General features: G+C 49.0%; 1 protein-coding gene across 1 annotated transcript in view; it reads left to right on the top strand.

The window, feature by feature from the left end:
* The window catches only part of ASH1L (ASH1 like histone lysine methyltransferase), a 99,300-nt gene that overhangs the window by 71,779 nt on the left and 9,269 nt on the right, over positions 1–18,252 (top strand). Inside the window, 11 exon segments of the mRNA XM_048511349.1 lie at positions 1,942–2,050; positions 3,273–3,434; positions 4,853–4,947; positions 6,833–6,990; positions 8,477–8,629; positions 10,072–10,126; positions 10,257–10,389; positions 12,138–12,386; positions 14,345–14,431; positions 14,847–14,937; positions 15,518–15,656. Of these exon segments, the coding sequence (XP_048367306.1) occupies positions 1,942–2,050; positions 3,273–3,434; positions 4,853–4,947; positions 6,833–6,990; positions 8,477–8,629; positions 10,072–10,126; positions 10,257–10,389; positions 12,138–12,386; positions 14,345–14,431; positions 14,847–14,937; positions 15,518–15,656 (1,431 nt within the window).

The raw sequence follows: 18,252 nt of genomic DNA, 5'->3' as shown, positions 1-18,252 counted from the left end.
GCTGGTCTCTGAGGACCCAAATCTAGCTCACCTGTTGCAGAACCATTTCTGTCTCTACTGAAATGACCTATAAACTAGCAGAATTTTGTGTTACAGCATGTGAAATAAGGAAACCAAAGGTGGCTCATTTTTTAATAAATTTATTTTCTTTTGCATGTGCTATGCGGATTAACATTTTATTGTTTACACGTCTTATAAGATTGTTGTTTACTGTTTTTGCCTGGGCTGCTGATCTTGGATCGTAACAAATTAAATTGGTTGGAACCACTTCCTGAAGCTACCCTTCAAGCATTAAGTGAGGCATTGAAGAATTAAGGCTTAGGGCGGGCCAAGGAACCAGCCGTGATTCACCAGCAGAGCACCCCATTTGCACACCAAAGGTTCAACCCCAGCAGCAGCGGCATAGTGGTTAAGAGCAGGTGTACTCTAATCTGGAGGAACCGGGTTTGATTCCCCGCTCTGCTGCCTGAGCTGTGGAGGCTTATCTGGGGAATTCAGATTAGCCTGTGCACTCCAACACAGGCCAGCTGGGTGACCTTGGGCTAGTCACAGTTCTGAGCTCTCTCAGCCCCACCTACCTCACAGGGTGTTTGTTGTGGGGGTGGGGGGAAGGGAAAGGAGATTGTAAGCCCCTTTGAGTCTCCTATAGGATAGCTTCTTCTAGCTGAAGTGGATCTTGGATAAGCAGGTCTCAGGAAAGGTGTGGTGCTGCTCTAGATGGACCACTGGTCCGTTGCGACCGAGGACAACTTCGCCACAACTCCCAGTCCCGCTCCTCCCTTCCAACAGTGGTTGTCAGACCATATGCTGTGCACTCAGAACGCATCCAGTCCTGATTAATGGATAGCCCCTTTTATGGTCCTGAAGACAAGGATTAACTTGGCATACGTGCAGACATTAACACATTAATCACTTGGCTGTGTCAGAGCACGTTTGTCCAGTCCAGTTCTGTCTAACAACAGCGGCCAGTCAGGAGCTCAGAGCAGCAGTGGCGTAATGGTTAAGAGCAGGTGCACTCTAATCTGGAGAACCGGGTTTGATTCCCCTCTCTGCCGCTTGAGCTGTGGAGCTGTGGAGGCTTATTTGGGGAACTAGATTAGGCTGTGCACTCCAACACATGCCAGCTGAGTGACCTTTGGCTAGTCACAGTTCTTCCGAGCTCTCTCAGCTCCACCCTCCTCACAGGGTGTTTGTTGTGGGGAGGGAAGGGGAAGGAAAGGAAATTGTAAGCCCCTTTGTGGGTCTTCTTACAGGAGAGAAAGGTGGGGTATAAATCCAAACTCTTCTACTGAAACAAGCCGCAAGGGTAATAACGGCTTTTCCATGTAGCCTGCCGCACAGTTGGCTGACTTTCCAAGCTATACTCCCTCTGCTAATGGAGGCTTTGAGTCCCCGTGGCTCGTAACCAAGGAAAGGTCTGCATGAACCTGACCCTTTCTAAAAAGCCGCCTAAGGAGTTGCCATCAAGCACGAAAGAGCTGTGTGCTGTCCGTCAACAGTGCTGCTGTTTGACTAGGCCTTGAGACCTGAAGCAGGGCCTCCTTCCGCACTTACAATCCCAAAGCCTGACTGCTGTCATGGTCGCCCAGCAGGAATGTAAGAGTGGGGAAACACATCTGGTTACCCCATTAGAGTCCACTGCTCATGTGTAGGAGTGGGGAATCAAGCCTGGTTCTCCAGATCAGAGCCCGCTGCTCTTAACCATGACACTACACTGACTCTTAACAATGCAGAGGTGCGGAACAAAGACTGAGCAAGATAGGAGTCCAGTAGCCCCTTCAAGACCAACAAAATTTTCCAGGGTCCACCCTTCTGAGTGTCAAAGCTCCTTTTGTCCAAGTCTAGGTCTGCAGCCAAGGCAGGAGATGATCACTTCTTCCTCCTTCCAAGCCCCTCCCAAGCAGTGTTGCCCCAGCTCCCTCATCCTTTTTCTCCTGGCAGGTCTGTCAATGGTGTCTACCGGATTGGGCTGTACGCGCTGAAGGACATGCCTGCTGGCACCGAACTAACATACGACTACAACTTTCACTCCTTCAACGTGGAAAAGCAGGTGAGGGTCGTTGCAACGCACCGCAAAGGCGCTTGGACAAAGTGATTTGTTCGTTGTGTTTTTGAACCCTTTATCCACTCGTTCCATGTTTGTGGGCATGTGGGTTTGTGGGTTTGGTTGTGAGTTCTGGGTTCTTGAAGCCTTAACCGTATGGGTGTGTAAAGTGCCGCCAAGTTGCAGCTGACTTATGGTGACTCCAGCAAGGGTTTTCAAGGCAAGTGAGGTGGTTTGCCACAACCTTTCTCTGCAGAGCCTTCCTTGGTGGTCTCTCTTCCGAGTATTGAACCTACTTAGTTTCAAACACACAACAACCCCATCAGGTGGCTTTCAAGACAAGTGAGAAGTAAAGGTAGTTTGCCACGGCCTTCCTCTTTACAGTCTTCCTTGGTGGTCTCTCTTCCAAGTACTGACCCTACTTAGCTTCCAACGTATAACGACCCCAGCCGGTGGCTTTTAAGACAAGTGAGAAGTAAAGGTAGTTTGCCCTGACCTTCCTCTGCACAGTCTTCCTTGGTGGTCTCTCTTCTGAGTACTGATCCTGCCGGGCTTCTGAGGCTATACCATGCCACCTTCTTTCCCAGTTAATCATAGGGATGTGCAGAATTGGGCATCTTGAAAACCTCATTCATAAGAAAGAAAGGAGCTATCAAGTCTCTTCTATTTGGATGTTGTGGGTTTTCTGGGCTGTGTGGGTGTGGTCTCGTAGTTTTTGCTTGTGCTGTTTTACCTGCATCTGTGACTGGCATCTTCAAAGAAATGTCACAGTAAGATGTGTTTCTTTCCATGTTTCTCTCTGTGGTGAATCTTACTGCAAGATGCCTCTGAAGATGCCAGTCATAGATGCAGGCGAACCACAGCCACCCAACCTGGAAAACCCACAACACACAGTTGATTCCGGCCATGAAAGCCTTTGACAATACATCTCTCATGTTTATTGAGAAATTGCCGGCCAGGGACAGGTGGCCATTTTTGGACCTCTCTTTGTGCTAATCAATTTATCCTGCCATTTCAAGCCAGCCCGGTCAAATAAGTCTTTGGTCGGCAAAATGCTTGTATTGTGAAGTGGAACCATAGATTGTTCCTCATGGCTCGGTTGCTTGGTTAGGAAGATGGTTCTCGGTTGACCTCACCCACGGGGGCAGGTTGGCACTTGAGGAGGGCTAGCCAGAAGGCAATTGGCCATCTGTTTCCAAAGAGCTCTGTTGCTTCTCCCCCTTCTTAGCAACTCTGCAAGTGCGGCTTTGAGAAGTGCAGAGGCATCATCGGTGGGAGGAGCCAGCGAGTGAACGGCCTCCTGAGCAAATCCAGCCAGCCAGTCAGTGCCCAGAGAAGGCCCAGCCGGTCCAAAGAGAAGCGGAAATCAAAGCACAAGTTGAAGAAGAGGGTGAGTGTGAAAATGAGGTTCTGATGGGTCAGGTGTTCTAGTTTTAAATGGCACCTGTAGGAAGTGGGACTTGCATCAAGATGTGTTTCCAGGGAAGGTGGATTTCAACTCTTCCCTCTGGTCTGTTTCCTTGATTGAAGAGCCAGCATGGTGTAGTGGTTAAGAGCAGGTGGATTCTAATCTGGAGAACCAGGTTTGATTCCCCACTCCTCCACCTGAGTGGCAGAGGCTTATCTGGTGAACCAGATGTGTTTCCGCACTCCTACATTCCTGCTGGGTTCTCTCTGAACTCTCCTAGCCCCACCTACCTCCCAAGCTGTCTGTTTGGGGAAAGGAAGGGAAAGGAGCTTGTAAGCCACCTTGAGTCTTCTTACAGGAGAGAGGTGGGGTATAAATCCAAACTCTTCTCCTGTCAATCTGGGTAGATCAAAAAGACTGTCAAAATCAGGGTGTCTGACTTTTTTCCCTACTGGCCCCCTCTTTCTAGCACCACATCCCCAATCCAATTCACCCATTCGTGTTTTTTTAGGCTGAACCGTGCTTTGGGAAATCTGATCGTGGATCCCCAACACGATGTACAGCTGACTCTCTTTTTACTTCCATGTGTTCCTCCTTCCCCTTGAGTGCAAGGACTGAATTCATGGACTGTCAGGGCGGTGCGATCCTCTTCTTGTGCAAGAAGCTCTCACACACCCTCCCCACCCGAAGTACTTCTTCCAAGGAGACATCCAACTCAGCAGAACCCTCTCTGGTGCTTCCTGGGTCATGTTTGTCTGCCATAGAGAGGATTACTTCATCCGTCCCAAGAAGGAGCTCTCTGACTGCCGCTATAAAATGATCCCCGTTTTATAGCGGCAGTCTGAGGATTCTTTCAAACGTGGCCGAAGGGAGGTAGGCAGAGAGTACAGTGCCCTTCCCAATCTTCCAAAATTCATCCTGAAATATTGCCGCAGTCGGTTGTGCCAGGACTCCTCTTGCCTCACGGTTCCAGCATGCGCTGCCTGTTACAAATGAGAGGGAGAACTGTGGGGAACAGGAAGCACAAAGCACCTGTGCTTCTTGTGTGCCCCTTCCCCCCGGCCGGGTAGATAAGATGTACAACATACCTGGAACACTCTCCAAAAGTAGGATCCTGCCTATGGGCACCCAGTAACCTCATCATTTGGCTAATAGAGATCTGAATTCGGGTGCCCAGCTTTTGAACTCCCACTGGCTTGTTAACGTGTGTTCTGTTGTGGCAGCTTCTCTTCACTTCTGTGGTGGAGTCTCCTTCTTGGGAGGTTTTTAAAGAGAGGCTGGATGGCCATCTGACAGGAGTGCTTTGACTGTGTGTTCCTGCACGGCAGAGGGTTGGACTGGATGGCTCTTGGGGTCTCTTCCAACTCCACGATTCTCAAAGTGGTCAATTTGTTTTGCAGAAGGGTCACATGCACGAGGAGCCCAGCGAAAGTTCAAGCGCCCCAATGCGGTTGAGTCCACAGCTGCAAATGAAGCCGATGTCCAACAGGGAGAGGTCAGGAGAGCTTCCTTGCCCCCGTCTGTCCATCCGTCTGTCTCCCTTTCCCCCGGCAATTTAGGAATGGAAGCCAGACTTCCCATTGAGAATTGCCTTTCATGGAGCTACATCTTGGGGAAAAATGGTCTAACCCTGGCCTTATTTTCTCCTGTGGCTTTCTGTCCTTTCGAGTGTGAGTTTCAAAAAAATCCTGCTTTGAAGACTGTAATTGTGTCCCAGTCACAGTCAAGAAAACGAATGGCAGTTAAGATAAAATGTGAAATGATCCTCGAAGAGAAGACTTCTCAGCAGTGGCGTAGGAGGTTAAGAGCTCGTGTATCTAATCTGGAGGAACCAGGTTTGATTCCCAGCTCTGCCACTTGAGTTGTGGAGGCTTATCTGGGGAATTCAGATGAGCCTGTGCACTCCCACACACGCCAGCTGGGTGACCTTGGGCTAGTCACAGCTTCTCGGAGCTCTCTCAGCCCCACCCACCTCACAGGGTGTTTGTTGTGAGGGGGGAAGGGCAAGTGAGATTGTAAACCCTCTTTGAGTTCTCCTGCAGTGAGAGAGGAAGGGGGGAATATAAATTCCAAAACCTCCTCCTCCTCTCCCTCCTCTCTCCTCCTCTTCTTCTTCTGTTCCTTCCTTCTTCTTCTTCTTCTTCTCTCTTCTTCTATATTTCTTCTTCTTCTGTCTTCTTCAACTTCTTCTTTCTTCTTCTTCTTTCTTTCTTCTCTCTTCTTCTTCTTCTTCTTCTTCTTCTTCTTCTTCTTCTTCTTCTTCTTCTTCTTCTTCTTCTTCTTCTTCTTCTTCTTCTTCTTCTTCTTCTTCTTCTTCTTCTTCTTCTTCTTCTTCTTCAACTGAGCTGGATTCAGGCCTAACTAAGGGTTTCCCCGCATGCTTCTGTGTGCCCCCTCCTGCTGAGGAAAATCCATTTTCTAATTTAGTTGTCACGCCAATATAGAATAACGTCCGTGTGATTCTGTGACTGTCCCACGGTGACTGCTGTGTTCAGGGCAGAGCTGTGCTGTGAGATCTCTGAGTCCACCTGGGCTGAACAATAAAAGGGGCTTTTGTGCGGAGAAGGTGGACAAAGATAACTTTTTCTCCCATTTATAGTAAACTCCTCAGGGTCACCCTGCTGAATCGATTGGCTGGATATCGGGCCTTTTAAGTCACACTATGTGTAACTAGTTCAGGGAATTCACTGTCACAAAGCGGATGGGATGAACACTGGCTTTTAAAGAGGATTACTACAAATTTGTGGAGAAGATGAGGCCTGTCAGTTGCTATTAGTCACAGTGTCTAAATGGACCCTCCATGTTCAGTGGCAGTGTACCTCCAAGTACCAGTCCCACTGTGGGAAATGGCTAGATCCCCCTTTAGGGGGCATTCATTGAAAATGCTTGGGGGCAGAATTAGGACTAATAAAAGAAAACACTTCTTCACGCAACGTGTGATTGGTGTTTGGAATAGGCTGCCACAGGAGGTGGTGATGGCCACTAACCTGGATAGCTTTAAAAAGGGCTTGGACAGATTTATGGAGGAGAAGTCGATCTCTGGCTACCAATCTTGATCCTCTTTGATCTGAGATTTGCAAATGCCTTAGCAGACCAGGTGATCGGGAGCAACAGCCGCAGAAGGCCATTGCGTTCACATCCTGCATGTGAGCTCCCAAAGGCACCTGGTGGGCCACTGCGAGTAGCAGAGAGCTGGACTAAATAGACTCTGGTCTGATCCAGCTGGCTTGTTCTTATGTTCTTAGTCTGATCTGGCAGGTCTGTGAGAGACTCTTAGGGCCTCTCACAGCCACCACCACCCACTCACCCCCAGAACCCAGAAGAGCTTATGGCTTCTCAGCAGAGATAACTCATTCTCTCTCTCCCCACCTTGTTTCTAGGAATTTTGTGTTGAAGCATCACGTTTTTCTGGTGCGCAATTGGGAGAAGATCCGGCAGAAGCAAGAGGAAGTCAAACACGCCAGTGACAACCTTCACTCTGCCTCATTATACACACGCTGGAATGGGATGTGTCGGGACGACGGCAACATAAAATCTGGTGAGGGGCTGTGGACTTTTCCTGTTGCCATCAGAAGAAGCTCCCTGGACTTTCCTGGGATATATGGAAATGAGAAAGGGATTGTGGTCTTTGTAGACACCCCTAAACACCCCCCCACCCTGCAAGTTTTGTTTTTAGTTTGACCCAATAGTTTGTAATCCGTTCCCAGCAAATAAATAAATCATCCACAAGTATACTTTCTGTCCTGGCTGCCCCCATCTACCCATTCCAGAAGGATAGCCGTGGTAGTCTGTGGCAGCAGAAACAAACAGCGGTCTCAAATGACGTTTGTACCGGGTTCCCCTTGGTTGTCCTGCAGGGAAAACCAAACTTCTGTGGGAAGCCCTTTTCCAGAGGTAGAGTTTTGCTTGCTGGAGGCAGGCAAGCAACCAGGCAAGTGGCCCAAGACCCCTGGGTACCAGAGCAGGATCCAGAGGCACGTGATGCCGCACCCTCCCCCCAAAATAAGCAGGCTGGGTGGTGTCCCTAATAGGAATCCACTTGGGAATCGCAGAGCGTGCTGCTTTAAGAACGATGGAATATGTGTGTTCCTTTAATTAGAAGATCTCTCTGCCGCATCTCCAGAACAAGTGACTGGAGGAATGAATGAATACTTTCAGGCAGTTAGTCAAAAAGTGAACCCAGCCCCATTTTACTCTCTGAAGCCCAAGGAGCACAAGAGCCCTGCTTGAACAGACCAAAGGCCTGTTAGTCTCCTGTTTCTTACAGTAACCAGCAAGAGAACCCACGGATGACTAGGAGCCTTTTTAAGTCTGGGCCCTCGGGTCATTCACATTCTTTGTAAACTGTCCTTGAACCTGGAGGCTCCATTTAGTTGTTTTGACTTACAAGTTGCCCCCTTGCTTTAGTTCAGGGGTGTCTAACTCTTGTCCTCCAGATGTTCATGGACTACAATTCCAATCAGCCCCTGCCATCATAGACAGCTTGGCATGCTGGGAATTGTAGTCCACAAACATTTGGCGGGCCAGAGCTGGGAACCCTTGCTTTAATTCTCGCAAGCAGAACTTTAAAGTGTATAGCATGATTGGGGCAGTTTGTTTGTAAGCCCCTTCTGAAATCAGTAGTTGGCATCTCCCAGTTCCATAATGAAAAGAGTCTGCAGGAGCTCCCGTGGAGCCCTCACAAAATGTGGAGCTTTTCTGCCTTTGTTGGTCCCATAGCAGCCCTGTGACCTTGTGCTCCTCCCCATTTTATGAGTCAGCAGTTGACTCAGTCAGAGTAACCCAGGCCAGGCCACCAAGGGATGATGGGAATTGTAGTCAATGAACATCTGAAGCGCCAGAGTTGGACACCCCTGACATAACCTATTGAAAGCACTGTAGAAGACTCTGGCTGCATCAGCTGGGGTTTTTCACAATACTAGTTCTCATGGAGTCCCCGACGATCCAGATCACTCGAAGGAGACAAACGGATGGACACGTGATGAAGAGGCATTTCTCCCCCTCCCCTCCTTTTTCCCCCCCAGACGTCTTCATGACTCAGTTCTCCGCCCTGCAGACCTCCCGCTCTGTGCGGACGCGGCGGCTGGCTGCAGCCGAGGAGAACCTGGAGGTGGCACGAGCCGCCCGCCTGGCGCAAATTTTCAAAGAGATCTGCGACGGCATCATCTCGTACAAAGGTGACAGCAGCAGAACACCGAAGGCCAGAGCCAAGTGTTTAGCAGCCTCCAGCATAACAGGGCCGGGGATATAATGGGGCAGGGAGGGGCTTGGTGGCGGTGGCGTTTCCAATGTTCAGGGTTTCTGCAGCGAGTTTAGTTCCTTTTCCTGGACAATGTTTTGGTCAAGATTAAGTAGCTCAGGTTGTGGGACAGGCTGACCTCCCTCCCCTCTCTAATCGGGGGTTTTATCCGTCCCTTTCCTGTACTGCTCCCAGTGGCTATTGGCTACCCCAGTCTCAGTCATTCTGCTTCATTACATTACGTATGTTCAGCATCATGAGGAAAAGTGACCACTGGAGTTAGAGGGCCAGAACTAGTAGATAAAGCTTCAAGGGAGGTCGGAAGAGGCCAATTGCAGGGGGAAACTCAGTAGAAACCTCTTGAGGAATACCACTCAGCCCTTCCCACCACTCCTGTTTCTTCCTTTTTTATTCTCTCCTCTTGCGGGCTAGAGTGAGCAGCCTGAACAGGCCAGCTTAACTTGAGCTCAGCAGAGCCGGGAAGCTAAGCAGGGCTGGCCCCAGTTAGCACTTTCCTGACTCTCACAGTAACCAACAAGAGAACCCATGGAAGACTTCGAGCCTTGTTTAGTCTGGGAGACCCCAAGGAAATCCAGGGTTGCTTCAAAGAGGCAGGCAATGGCAAACCACTTCTGTTTGTCTCTTGCCTCGAAAACCCTGTGGGATGACCGTGGGTCAGCCAATACTATACAATACAAGAACTTTTATTGGCATTGGCATAATACATCCTCCCCCCAAAAAACAGTAACAAAGAATCTCTTAATAGCAGGGTGACACTACAAAATGAGAAGGAACAGAGCATAGGAAATAAATCTCGTGAGTTCTCCAGATGTTAGAGACTATGTTCATCCTAGCATAGGTCAACTTCAGAGCTCCTCCAGATACAGGGACTGGTTGTTCATCCCCTGCCAGCATGATGCTGGCAGGGGATGATGGGAACTGTAGTCCATAGCATCTGGAGGGCCACGAGTTTGACACCTGTGCTGATTTCTAGTAAAAACGTGGCCACCAATTCACAAACCACTGACTGTCTGCCCATGTACCCTGATCTGGATAACCCAGAATAGCTGAATCTCATCAGATCTCAGAAACAAAGGGAATCAGCCCCTGATCAGTACTTGGATAGGAGATCACCAAGGAAATCCAGGGTAACTACTCAGAAGCAGTCAGTGGTAAACCACCTCTGACATCTTCTGCCTCGAGCTCCCGCAAATGGGGTGGCAAGTGAACTAGAGTAGAAGGAGATCTAGGCAAGACCCAGGCGTGTAGAGTGGAAGGTGGTTTCTTCCCCTGCTTCCCGCCAAAGAATATGCTGTCAAAAAGAGTCCCCTGTCCCCCAGCCTTTCCTCTGCTGACCACTGTTCTCTGCTTCCCTCGCAGATTCTTCCCAGCAGACCCTTGCCGCTCCACTGCTGAATCTTCCCCCAAAGAAAAAGTAGGTCTTTGTCCACGGGGTGGGGGAAGGAGCTGTGGGAAGAGAAGAGGCCGGGCTCTTCCTGGGCTTCTAGCAAGTTGGCTCGTCATCCGGTAGTAACGTGGCATGTTTCCCTCCCTCTCTGGCTCAGGAATGCAGATTACTACGAGAAGATCTCCGACCCCCTCGACCTCACCACTATTGAGAAGCAGATCCTGACAGGCTATTACAAAACGGTAGAAGCTTTCGACGGTGATATGCTGAAGGTCTTCCGCAATGCCGAGGTGAGTCTGTGTTCTGATTGGGAGTGCTTAGGCCTCTGTCCATGGATGAAGGAGTGAGCGGGTTGCCCTTAAGGGCAGTTAGGCAAAAATTGCCCCCAGCCCCAGGCAAAAATTGAGAGCCAGCGTGGTGTAGTAGTTAAGAGCAGGTGGATTCTAATCTGGAGAACCGGGTTTGATTCCCCACTTGTCCACTTGAGTGGCAGAGGCTTATCTGGTGATCCAGGTGTGTTTTTGCACTCCTACATTCCTGCTGGGTGGCCTTGGGCTAGTCACAGTTCTCTCAGAACTCTCTCAGCCCCATTTACCTTACAAGGTGTATGTTGTAGGGAGAGGAAGGGAAAGGACCTTGTCAGCCAGCTTGAGTCTCCTTACAGGAGAGAAAAGTGGGGTATAAATCCAAACGCTTGTTCTTTTTCTGCCCTCCCAGTGGGAGGAGCATGCATTCCTTCCTGTGCCCACCTTCTGGCCTGTCCTGTGCAGTGGCAGAGTTCTTCAGAAGCTCTTGTTCTTTTTCTGCCACTGATATTTTTCCTCTCCCTTCTTCCCCCACAAACTTAGGTAGCTTAGGTCAGATGAGAACCAACGCCATGATATGCCAGGGGGCCTGCTCCACAGCAGCTGCGTGGTCTTTGGCTGGGCCTTTGACCCCGGAGCAGGGGAAGTCCAAATCTGATGCCCGGATGTCCTTATGGTGGGGCACGAGAGATCAGTGTTCTCTGCCTTGATTTTTTAACTCAGGTTCTCTGCGAATAAGAAGGGAGCTGGACTCTCAAAAATTTATACCCTGGAAGTCTTATCAGTCTTTAAGGTGCTACTGGACTCAAATCTTGCCATTCTGCTGCTGCTGATTGTGGCTAAGCACCTGTAACTGGAATATGTTTATACTCTGTTCACATAAAGATGTTAGTTTGATAAGCTCAGGTGCAAAAAGCTTGTATGCTTCTGCATTAGAATATCGTCCCAAACGAATATGCGTATTATCATTCATTATTACTCACTGCCTTTGTCAAAACCATTACTTTGTGCATTTTTGAACATGATGCTTTGATACAAGAGCATTTATGACAAAATGTATTTTTTACTTTCAAATTGATGGGGAGAGCAGAGTTAGGTAGGCATTAGGAACCAGGCATTCTACAACCAAGAAGGTCCAGTATGCTTTGTTCTGTGGCAGAGAAATATGCAACCTACTAACATCTTTATGTGAAAAAGAGTATAGTACCACAAGAGCTAGGAACTGAACCAAAATGATATTCTTTTCAAGCTGAACTTGGCTGCCTCTACCACATTCCGAGGCTTTCCTCCTTTCATAGCCCCGCAGCATGCCCTGCAAATGGAGGGAGCGAGGCTTTAACAAAATAATACTTATTGCTACATTGGAAGGCAATTATCCCATCCGGTAGGATGGAATGGGATAGGAGATCGGGAGGGGCATAAGCCACAGGTTTAGAATGGCATAGATCTGAGGGAAGGACATGGGCAGATAGATCACTCTAGAGCAGGGGTCCCCAACCCTTTGAGCCTGCGGGCATATTTGGAACCCTGACAAGGCATGGGGGACACAGTAACAAAATGGCTGCTGCAGGAGGCGGAGCCAGCCACAAAATGATTGCCACATAACTTCAGTAACACAGTACAGATCCTGGGTGCCAGAAAAAAGTGCTGGCATGCACCGTGGTGCCCATGGTCATTATGTTGGGGACCCCTGCGCCAGAGGAATGAATCGGCGGCGTTCCATTTTCCCTCAGAAATACTACGGCAGGAAATCTCCCATTGGGCGGGACGTCTGCCGGCTTCGGAAGGCGTACTACAACGCCCGCCACGAGGCGGCTGCTCAGATCGACGAGATCGTGGGGGAGACAGCGAGCGAGGCGGACAGCAGTGAGACCTCCATGTGCGAGAAGGAGAGCGGGCATGAGAAAGACGAGGACATCATCCGGTGCATCTGCGGCCTGTACAAAGACGAAGGGCTCATGATCCAGTGCGACAAGTGCATGGTGAGGGCTCCCGACAATCCTCTTCTTGCCCTTGGGTCGCGGGCTGTGTTCTTGTTGCACACAAGGCATGCACTTAGCCACACATTTCCCCCCCCCCTTCAAAAAATACTGTTAAAATCAGTGTGGTGAGGGCCCATCCTTTAAGAGAAATCAATTTCCAGTGAGTCTCAGAAATTGTCTTAGAGTTGGAGTCCTCGGTTGTGTCTGGTGTCACTAGAGGGCTTCCTTACACCTGTCTTAAGAATGAATGATGTCACGATTGCTGGTTTCAGCTCGACCCGGCTTTTTTCTCTCTTCATGAGGAACCCAAGAAATTACACTTCCCCCCCTCCAGGCAAGAGGCTAACCCAGCAAAGCTTATTCCTTACGCCAGAGGTGCCCAACTCTGGCGCTTCAGATGCTCATGGACTACAATTCCCATCAGCCCCTGCTGGCATGGCCAATTGGCCATGCCAACGGGCTGATGGGAATTGTAATGAACATCTGAAGCACCAGAGTTGGATACCTTCCTTACGCTCACTTGGAAGGAAGGGCTGTCCAGATTTGTTGCAGATTTAGAGAGCTGATCTTATCAGTGGACAGGAAGGGATTTAAAAATCTCTGTTCCGTAAATGTCTTTTGGCCAATCCCCCAATAGCTAATTTAGGGCCTAGCTATTTCTACCCTTCCTACCTTAGGTTCCGAAGGGTGATCAGTTGGTTTTGCTGCTTTGGCAGCAAGTTTCAACAGCTGAGTTGAATGTGCTCCCCTTAAGACAAGAGGTGGGTGCAGCAGCGTCAAGCTGCCTTTCCATATCTAAAGCAAGGAACTAATTATCTGCCATGCCTAGCTTCACCCTGCAGGGGGCACCAGTCCCTCTCTTTCTCCTGGATGACTTCTGAATCAGAATCACAGACTCATAGAGTTGGAAGAGACCACAAGGGCCTTCAAGTCCAACCTCCTGCCATGCAAGAGCACACATTCAGAGCACTCCTGACTGATGGCCATCCAGCCTCTCTTTAAAAACCTCCACAGAAGGAGGCTCTACCAACCTCCAAGGCAGCATATTCCACCAAACAGCCCTTACTGTCAGGAAGTTCTTCCTAATGTTTAGCTAGAATTGAACTTCCTTTGGGAAGGGGGCCAGGGAAAAGCACATGGAGCAATCTTGTGCTGGTCTATACCAGCAGGGCATAGTGGTTAAGAGCTGTAGACTCTAGTGTAGAGAATTGGATTTGATTTCCCCCTCCTCCAAATGAGCAGCCAACTCTAATCTGGTGAACCAGGTTTGTTTCCCCACGCCTCCACCTAAAAAACCAGCTGGGTCACTTTTGGCTGTTCACAGTTCTCTCAGAACTCTCTCAGCCCTGTCTATCTCACAAGGTGTCTGTTGTTGAGGGGTGGGGAGGGAAAGCAATCGCGAGCCACTTTGAGGTAGAGAAAAGAGGGGCATAACAACTAACACTACTTCTACCTTGCCCTGTTCCGAGTACCATGAGTGGAGTCAGCACCAAGGTGTGTGGCTGTTCCAAGCAAACAGGTGGTCTCTATTGTGGGCCTGTCAGCTTGCTCACGCAAGCCGTAAAAACTTGCAACACCCTTTCAGAGGTTTTCACAGGGCTCTGCTTTTTTATTCTTCCTTTATCCTCTCCCCCTTTATTGGTATCAAGCCTGAAGAATTCTGAAGAAGGCACAATTCTTGCACACTGCATTTCAGCAGGTTAATAAAGGGCCAGCACAGTTTGCATTGTCATCTTTCACAGGTGGCATCTCACCGGCCATCAATGCAGGCTAAACATTAGGAGCAAAAACTACCTACCCCCGGCCACACAGCCTGGAAAACCCACACCTAGCCGACATAGTTCTTTACAACTACGTGGCTGTGCCACTGCTAATCCTCCTCCCTTTCCATTCTGATACTCGTCAGGGGCATGGATTTCCTGAACCTCATTTTCTAATCTGCTCACTTCCCCCAACAGGTTTGGCAGCACTGCGACTGCATGGGACTGAATTCTGATGTCGAGCACTACTTGTGCGAGCAGTGTGAACCTCGCACAGTGGACAGGGTAAGAAATCTGTTGTTTGAATGAAAGGTGATTGGATAGCCTGATGCTGGCTTTCTGTTTTTGCACATAAAGAGCTAAAGGGTAAACTCTTCTGCATTCCCATTGTCTTCTCAGAGGGAATCCTGGGATTTGTGGTTCTATTGCCATCAGAATTCTCAGTGCCCTCACAAAACTACAATTTCCATGGTTCCTTGGGGGGTATGTTGGTGTTAAGACAGTGTGTCCTTACTTAGCAGAAAAGATTATAAAAATGAGGCTTTCTTATACTTTCACACTGTTGTCATACATTGTGGGCACTTAAGGCTTTGTCTGATTATCCAGCTAACATCTGTCCAAATGTTTTCAGTGCCTCTTCTGTATCCAGCTGCAATGCTGTGGGGTGCTACTTTTAACCTCTTTGCTCTTTCTTTCTCAGGAGGTACCTATGATTCCCCGGCCTCATTATGCCCAGCCCGGTTGTGTTTATTACATCTGTCTTTTACGGGATGACCTCTTGCTTCGCCAAGGTTGGTGTCCATTCTCTTTGGGATTCAGTGAGCCGTTACCCCAAAGGACCTTTGAATATCTACTGAAGCGCTTGAGGCTTGCACACTTATTGACAGGGGTTTTAAAGTTAAGACATGTGTAACATCTCCTCATCCCATCTTGGACCACTGGTCCTATAGCCCAGCGCCATCTACTCTGACTGTCAGCGGTTCTCCAAAATGTTTCTCCCGTCACTCGCTCCACTTGTTTTACTGAAATCTGATCCTCTGAAGATGCCAGCCACAGATGCAGGCGAAACGTCAGGAGAAAATACTGCTGGAACACAGCCATGCAACCCGGAAAACCCACAACACCCTATTATCAATCAGATTGTTCTGGCCTTGGCATTATGGTTGAGTGGAAGTCAGAAGTTATTGTGGTTAACAGGTTGCATTTTTTGCAGTTTTAGCATTCTTCAAATTGCAGCAATTGCCTGTTTTACATTTTTCGCACCAGCTTCCCTGAGTTTGTTCAAATGGCCAGATGTAAATATTCTAAATATGCTTTCCCTGGTCTGTTCTCAGTTTCCTGCTGCATTGAAACAATTTGTTCTGTTGACAGGAGACTGTGTGTACCTGATGAGAGACAGCCGGAGGACCCCGGACGGCCATCCAGTTCGGCAGTCATACCGTCTGCTGTCCCACATCAACCGAGATAGGCTCGACATCTTCCGCATCGAAAAGCTCTGGAAAAATGAGAAGTAAGCTTAAGCAGAGCCGTATGTACAGATTTCCCCTAGTGAGACTTCTTAGCCTCTGTTTTCAGTCTTGTATAGATGTGGTATTTATGGATGTTGAAATTAGAAAATGAACAAAGCTGACTGGAGAAAAATGGATTCATTGACAATACAGTGTTGGAGGAGAGTTTACAGACACCGTGGTCTGCCAGGAAGACAAATAAGCAGGTTCTAGATTGAATGAAGCCTGAATTCTCCCTAGCAGCTAAAACTCTGGTGCTTCAGATGTTCACGGATGTTAAGATGGCTGATGGGAATTGTAGTCCGTGAACATCTGAAGCACCAGAGTCGGACACCCCTGAGCTAAAATGACTAAACGGAGGGTGTCGCACTTTGGTCACATCATGTAAAAGCGAGACCCACTAGAAAAGACAACAATGCCAGGAAAAGTTGGAGGCAGCAGGAGGAGAGGGAAAAGCCAACATGACATGGATTTACTTGAAAAAAAAATCCACGGCTCTCAGTTCGCAAGACCTGAGCGAGGCTATTAATGATAGGGCATTTTAGAAGTCATTAATTCATAGGGTTGCCGTAAGTCTTGAAGTGACTTGACAATGCATAACAGACTCATAACAGTAACACTGTTATGCATAAGAACATAAGAACAAGCCAGCTGGATCAGACCAAAGTCCATCTAGTCCAGCTCTCTGCTACTCGCAGTGGCCCACCAGGTGCCTTTGGGAGCTCACATGCAGGATGTGAAAGCAATGGCCTTCTGCGGCTGTTGCTCCCGACCACCTGGTCTGTTAAGGCATTTGCAATCTCAGATCAAGATTGGTAGCCATAAATCGACTTCTCCTCCATAAATCTGTCCAAGCCCCTTTTAAAGCGATCCAGGTGAGTGGCCATCACCACCTCCTGGGGCAGCATATTCCAAACCCCAATCACACGTTGCGTGAAGAAGTGTTTCCTTGTATTAGTCCTAATTCTTCCCCCCAGCATTTTCAATGGATGCCCCCTGGTTCTAGTATTGTGAGATTACAATTTGCTCAGAACTCTCTCAGCCTCACTGACCTCACAAGGTATCTGTAGTGGGGAGAGGAAGAGACTCTATGCATAACAGTAACACTGGGGTAGCCTGGAAGAATAATGCTGGAGGGTATTCCCAGGCTTCTTCCTTCAAACACTGAGGGCCTCTGGAGGCAGCTGGTCACAAAAATGCATAGTTTTCATTCTTTCCATGGGCCAGTTGACCATCTGGCTGTCTTACGCAGCCCGTAATCTCTCATTCTTATCCATGTCACCTGTTGGTTTCTTTCCAGTCTTTCGAAAACTACCCTGTTTCTCACTGTGTTTTTCCCAAAGTACCCACTGAGGTGGTCAGCCTGGGCCTGGGTTCTGCCACTTCATGTACCTTTAAATGTACCACTAAATGAACCCCCACTAAACGTGGGGTTCGTGTGACCAAATGTACCACTAAAAATATTCCCTGCGCGTATGAATCTGTCAAGGAGATGGCTAGGTTTGAATCTTTCTCCCTGGGAATTCACTGTGTAAGGATGGGGGTATGTGTTAAGTGCTATCAGGTCACTGTTGACTTATGGTAACGCTATGAATTAATGACCTCCAAAAGATGTTGCCATTAACAGCCTTGCTGAGGTCTTGCAAACTCTGAGGGCCACGGAGACCATCTCACGTCGGGTCAAACGTGCACGCACACATTTTTTCTGCACTTCTGTGCACAAAACCTCCTGCCTTTCTGTGCCGCGCTTGAATCTCACACTTGTGATTCCAGTTAGTTATGCAAAACTGGCATATTTGCATGTCAGTGTAATTTTCATGGTTGTAGGCGTTCACGTGGGCTGGGTTTGCATTCGCTTGAATGCCTGATGCTGTAGTTGACTGCTTTAATTCCAGACTCCCGTTGGGAGCGTTTGGACACATTTGTGAAAGCTGATGATGCATTTCCCCCCTCCACCAAGAGATTTTCCCCACTGTGAATAAATAAGAATCAGTTCCGAAGTAGGAAAGTTGTCAAGAGCTTTACAAACATCACTGATTTCTGTGTGCTCAAATCATATTCTGTGTTTTTGCTGTGTGTTCATGACAGCTGTGACCATTAGCATTGTGAAAGGGGAGCACCCCTCCATTGAGGGGGAAGTCTGTAACATAACAGAAAGCATTATCAAGCGGAGGTGTATTGGGGGGAAATGGCGCCCGGAGACAACTGCTTCTCCGGGCGCCCCTGAGCGCCCCCCCCCCCCAGCAGGCCGAGGTCTGCACAAAGGCGTGGGGGTGGGCAGGCCTCAAGTGTGGGGAAGGCAGGGCCATGCCCTTGAGCCCTTCCCCCACCTCCACCCTCCGTGCAGGCTTTAAAAGCTGGCTTTTGAAAGCTTTAGAAAGCTGGCCTGCACCGGGGGGGCGGGGTTCAGCAGTGGCAGGTGACCCAGGCAGACACCTGCTGCCGAGCCTCACCCCCCGCCTCCCTGCAGGACGGCTCTGGGGGTGCGGGTTGGTAGCATGCGGCTGGGGCTGTTGGTCACGGGAGGCATGACTGAAAGGCAAGCGCCCGGGGGCATGGATGTCCCCATGTCCCTAGGGAGGTACACCCCTGTTATCA

The sequence above is a fragment of the Sphaerodactylus townsendi genome, linkage group LG01 (assembly GCF_021028975.2).
Source record: "Sphaerodactylus townsendi isolate TG3544 linkage group LG01, MPM_Stown_v2.3, whole genome shotgun sequence".
NCBI classification, from domain to species: Eukaryota; Metazoa; Chordata; class Lepidosauria; order Squamata; family Sphaerodactylidae; genus Sphaerodactylus; species Sphaerodactylus townsendi.
The sequence above is the reverse complement of the archived record's forward strand: the minus strand, read 5'-3'. Positions and strand labels throughout refer to the sequence as shown.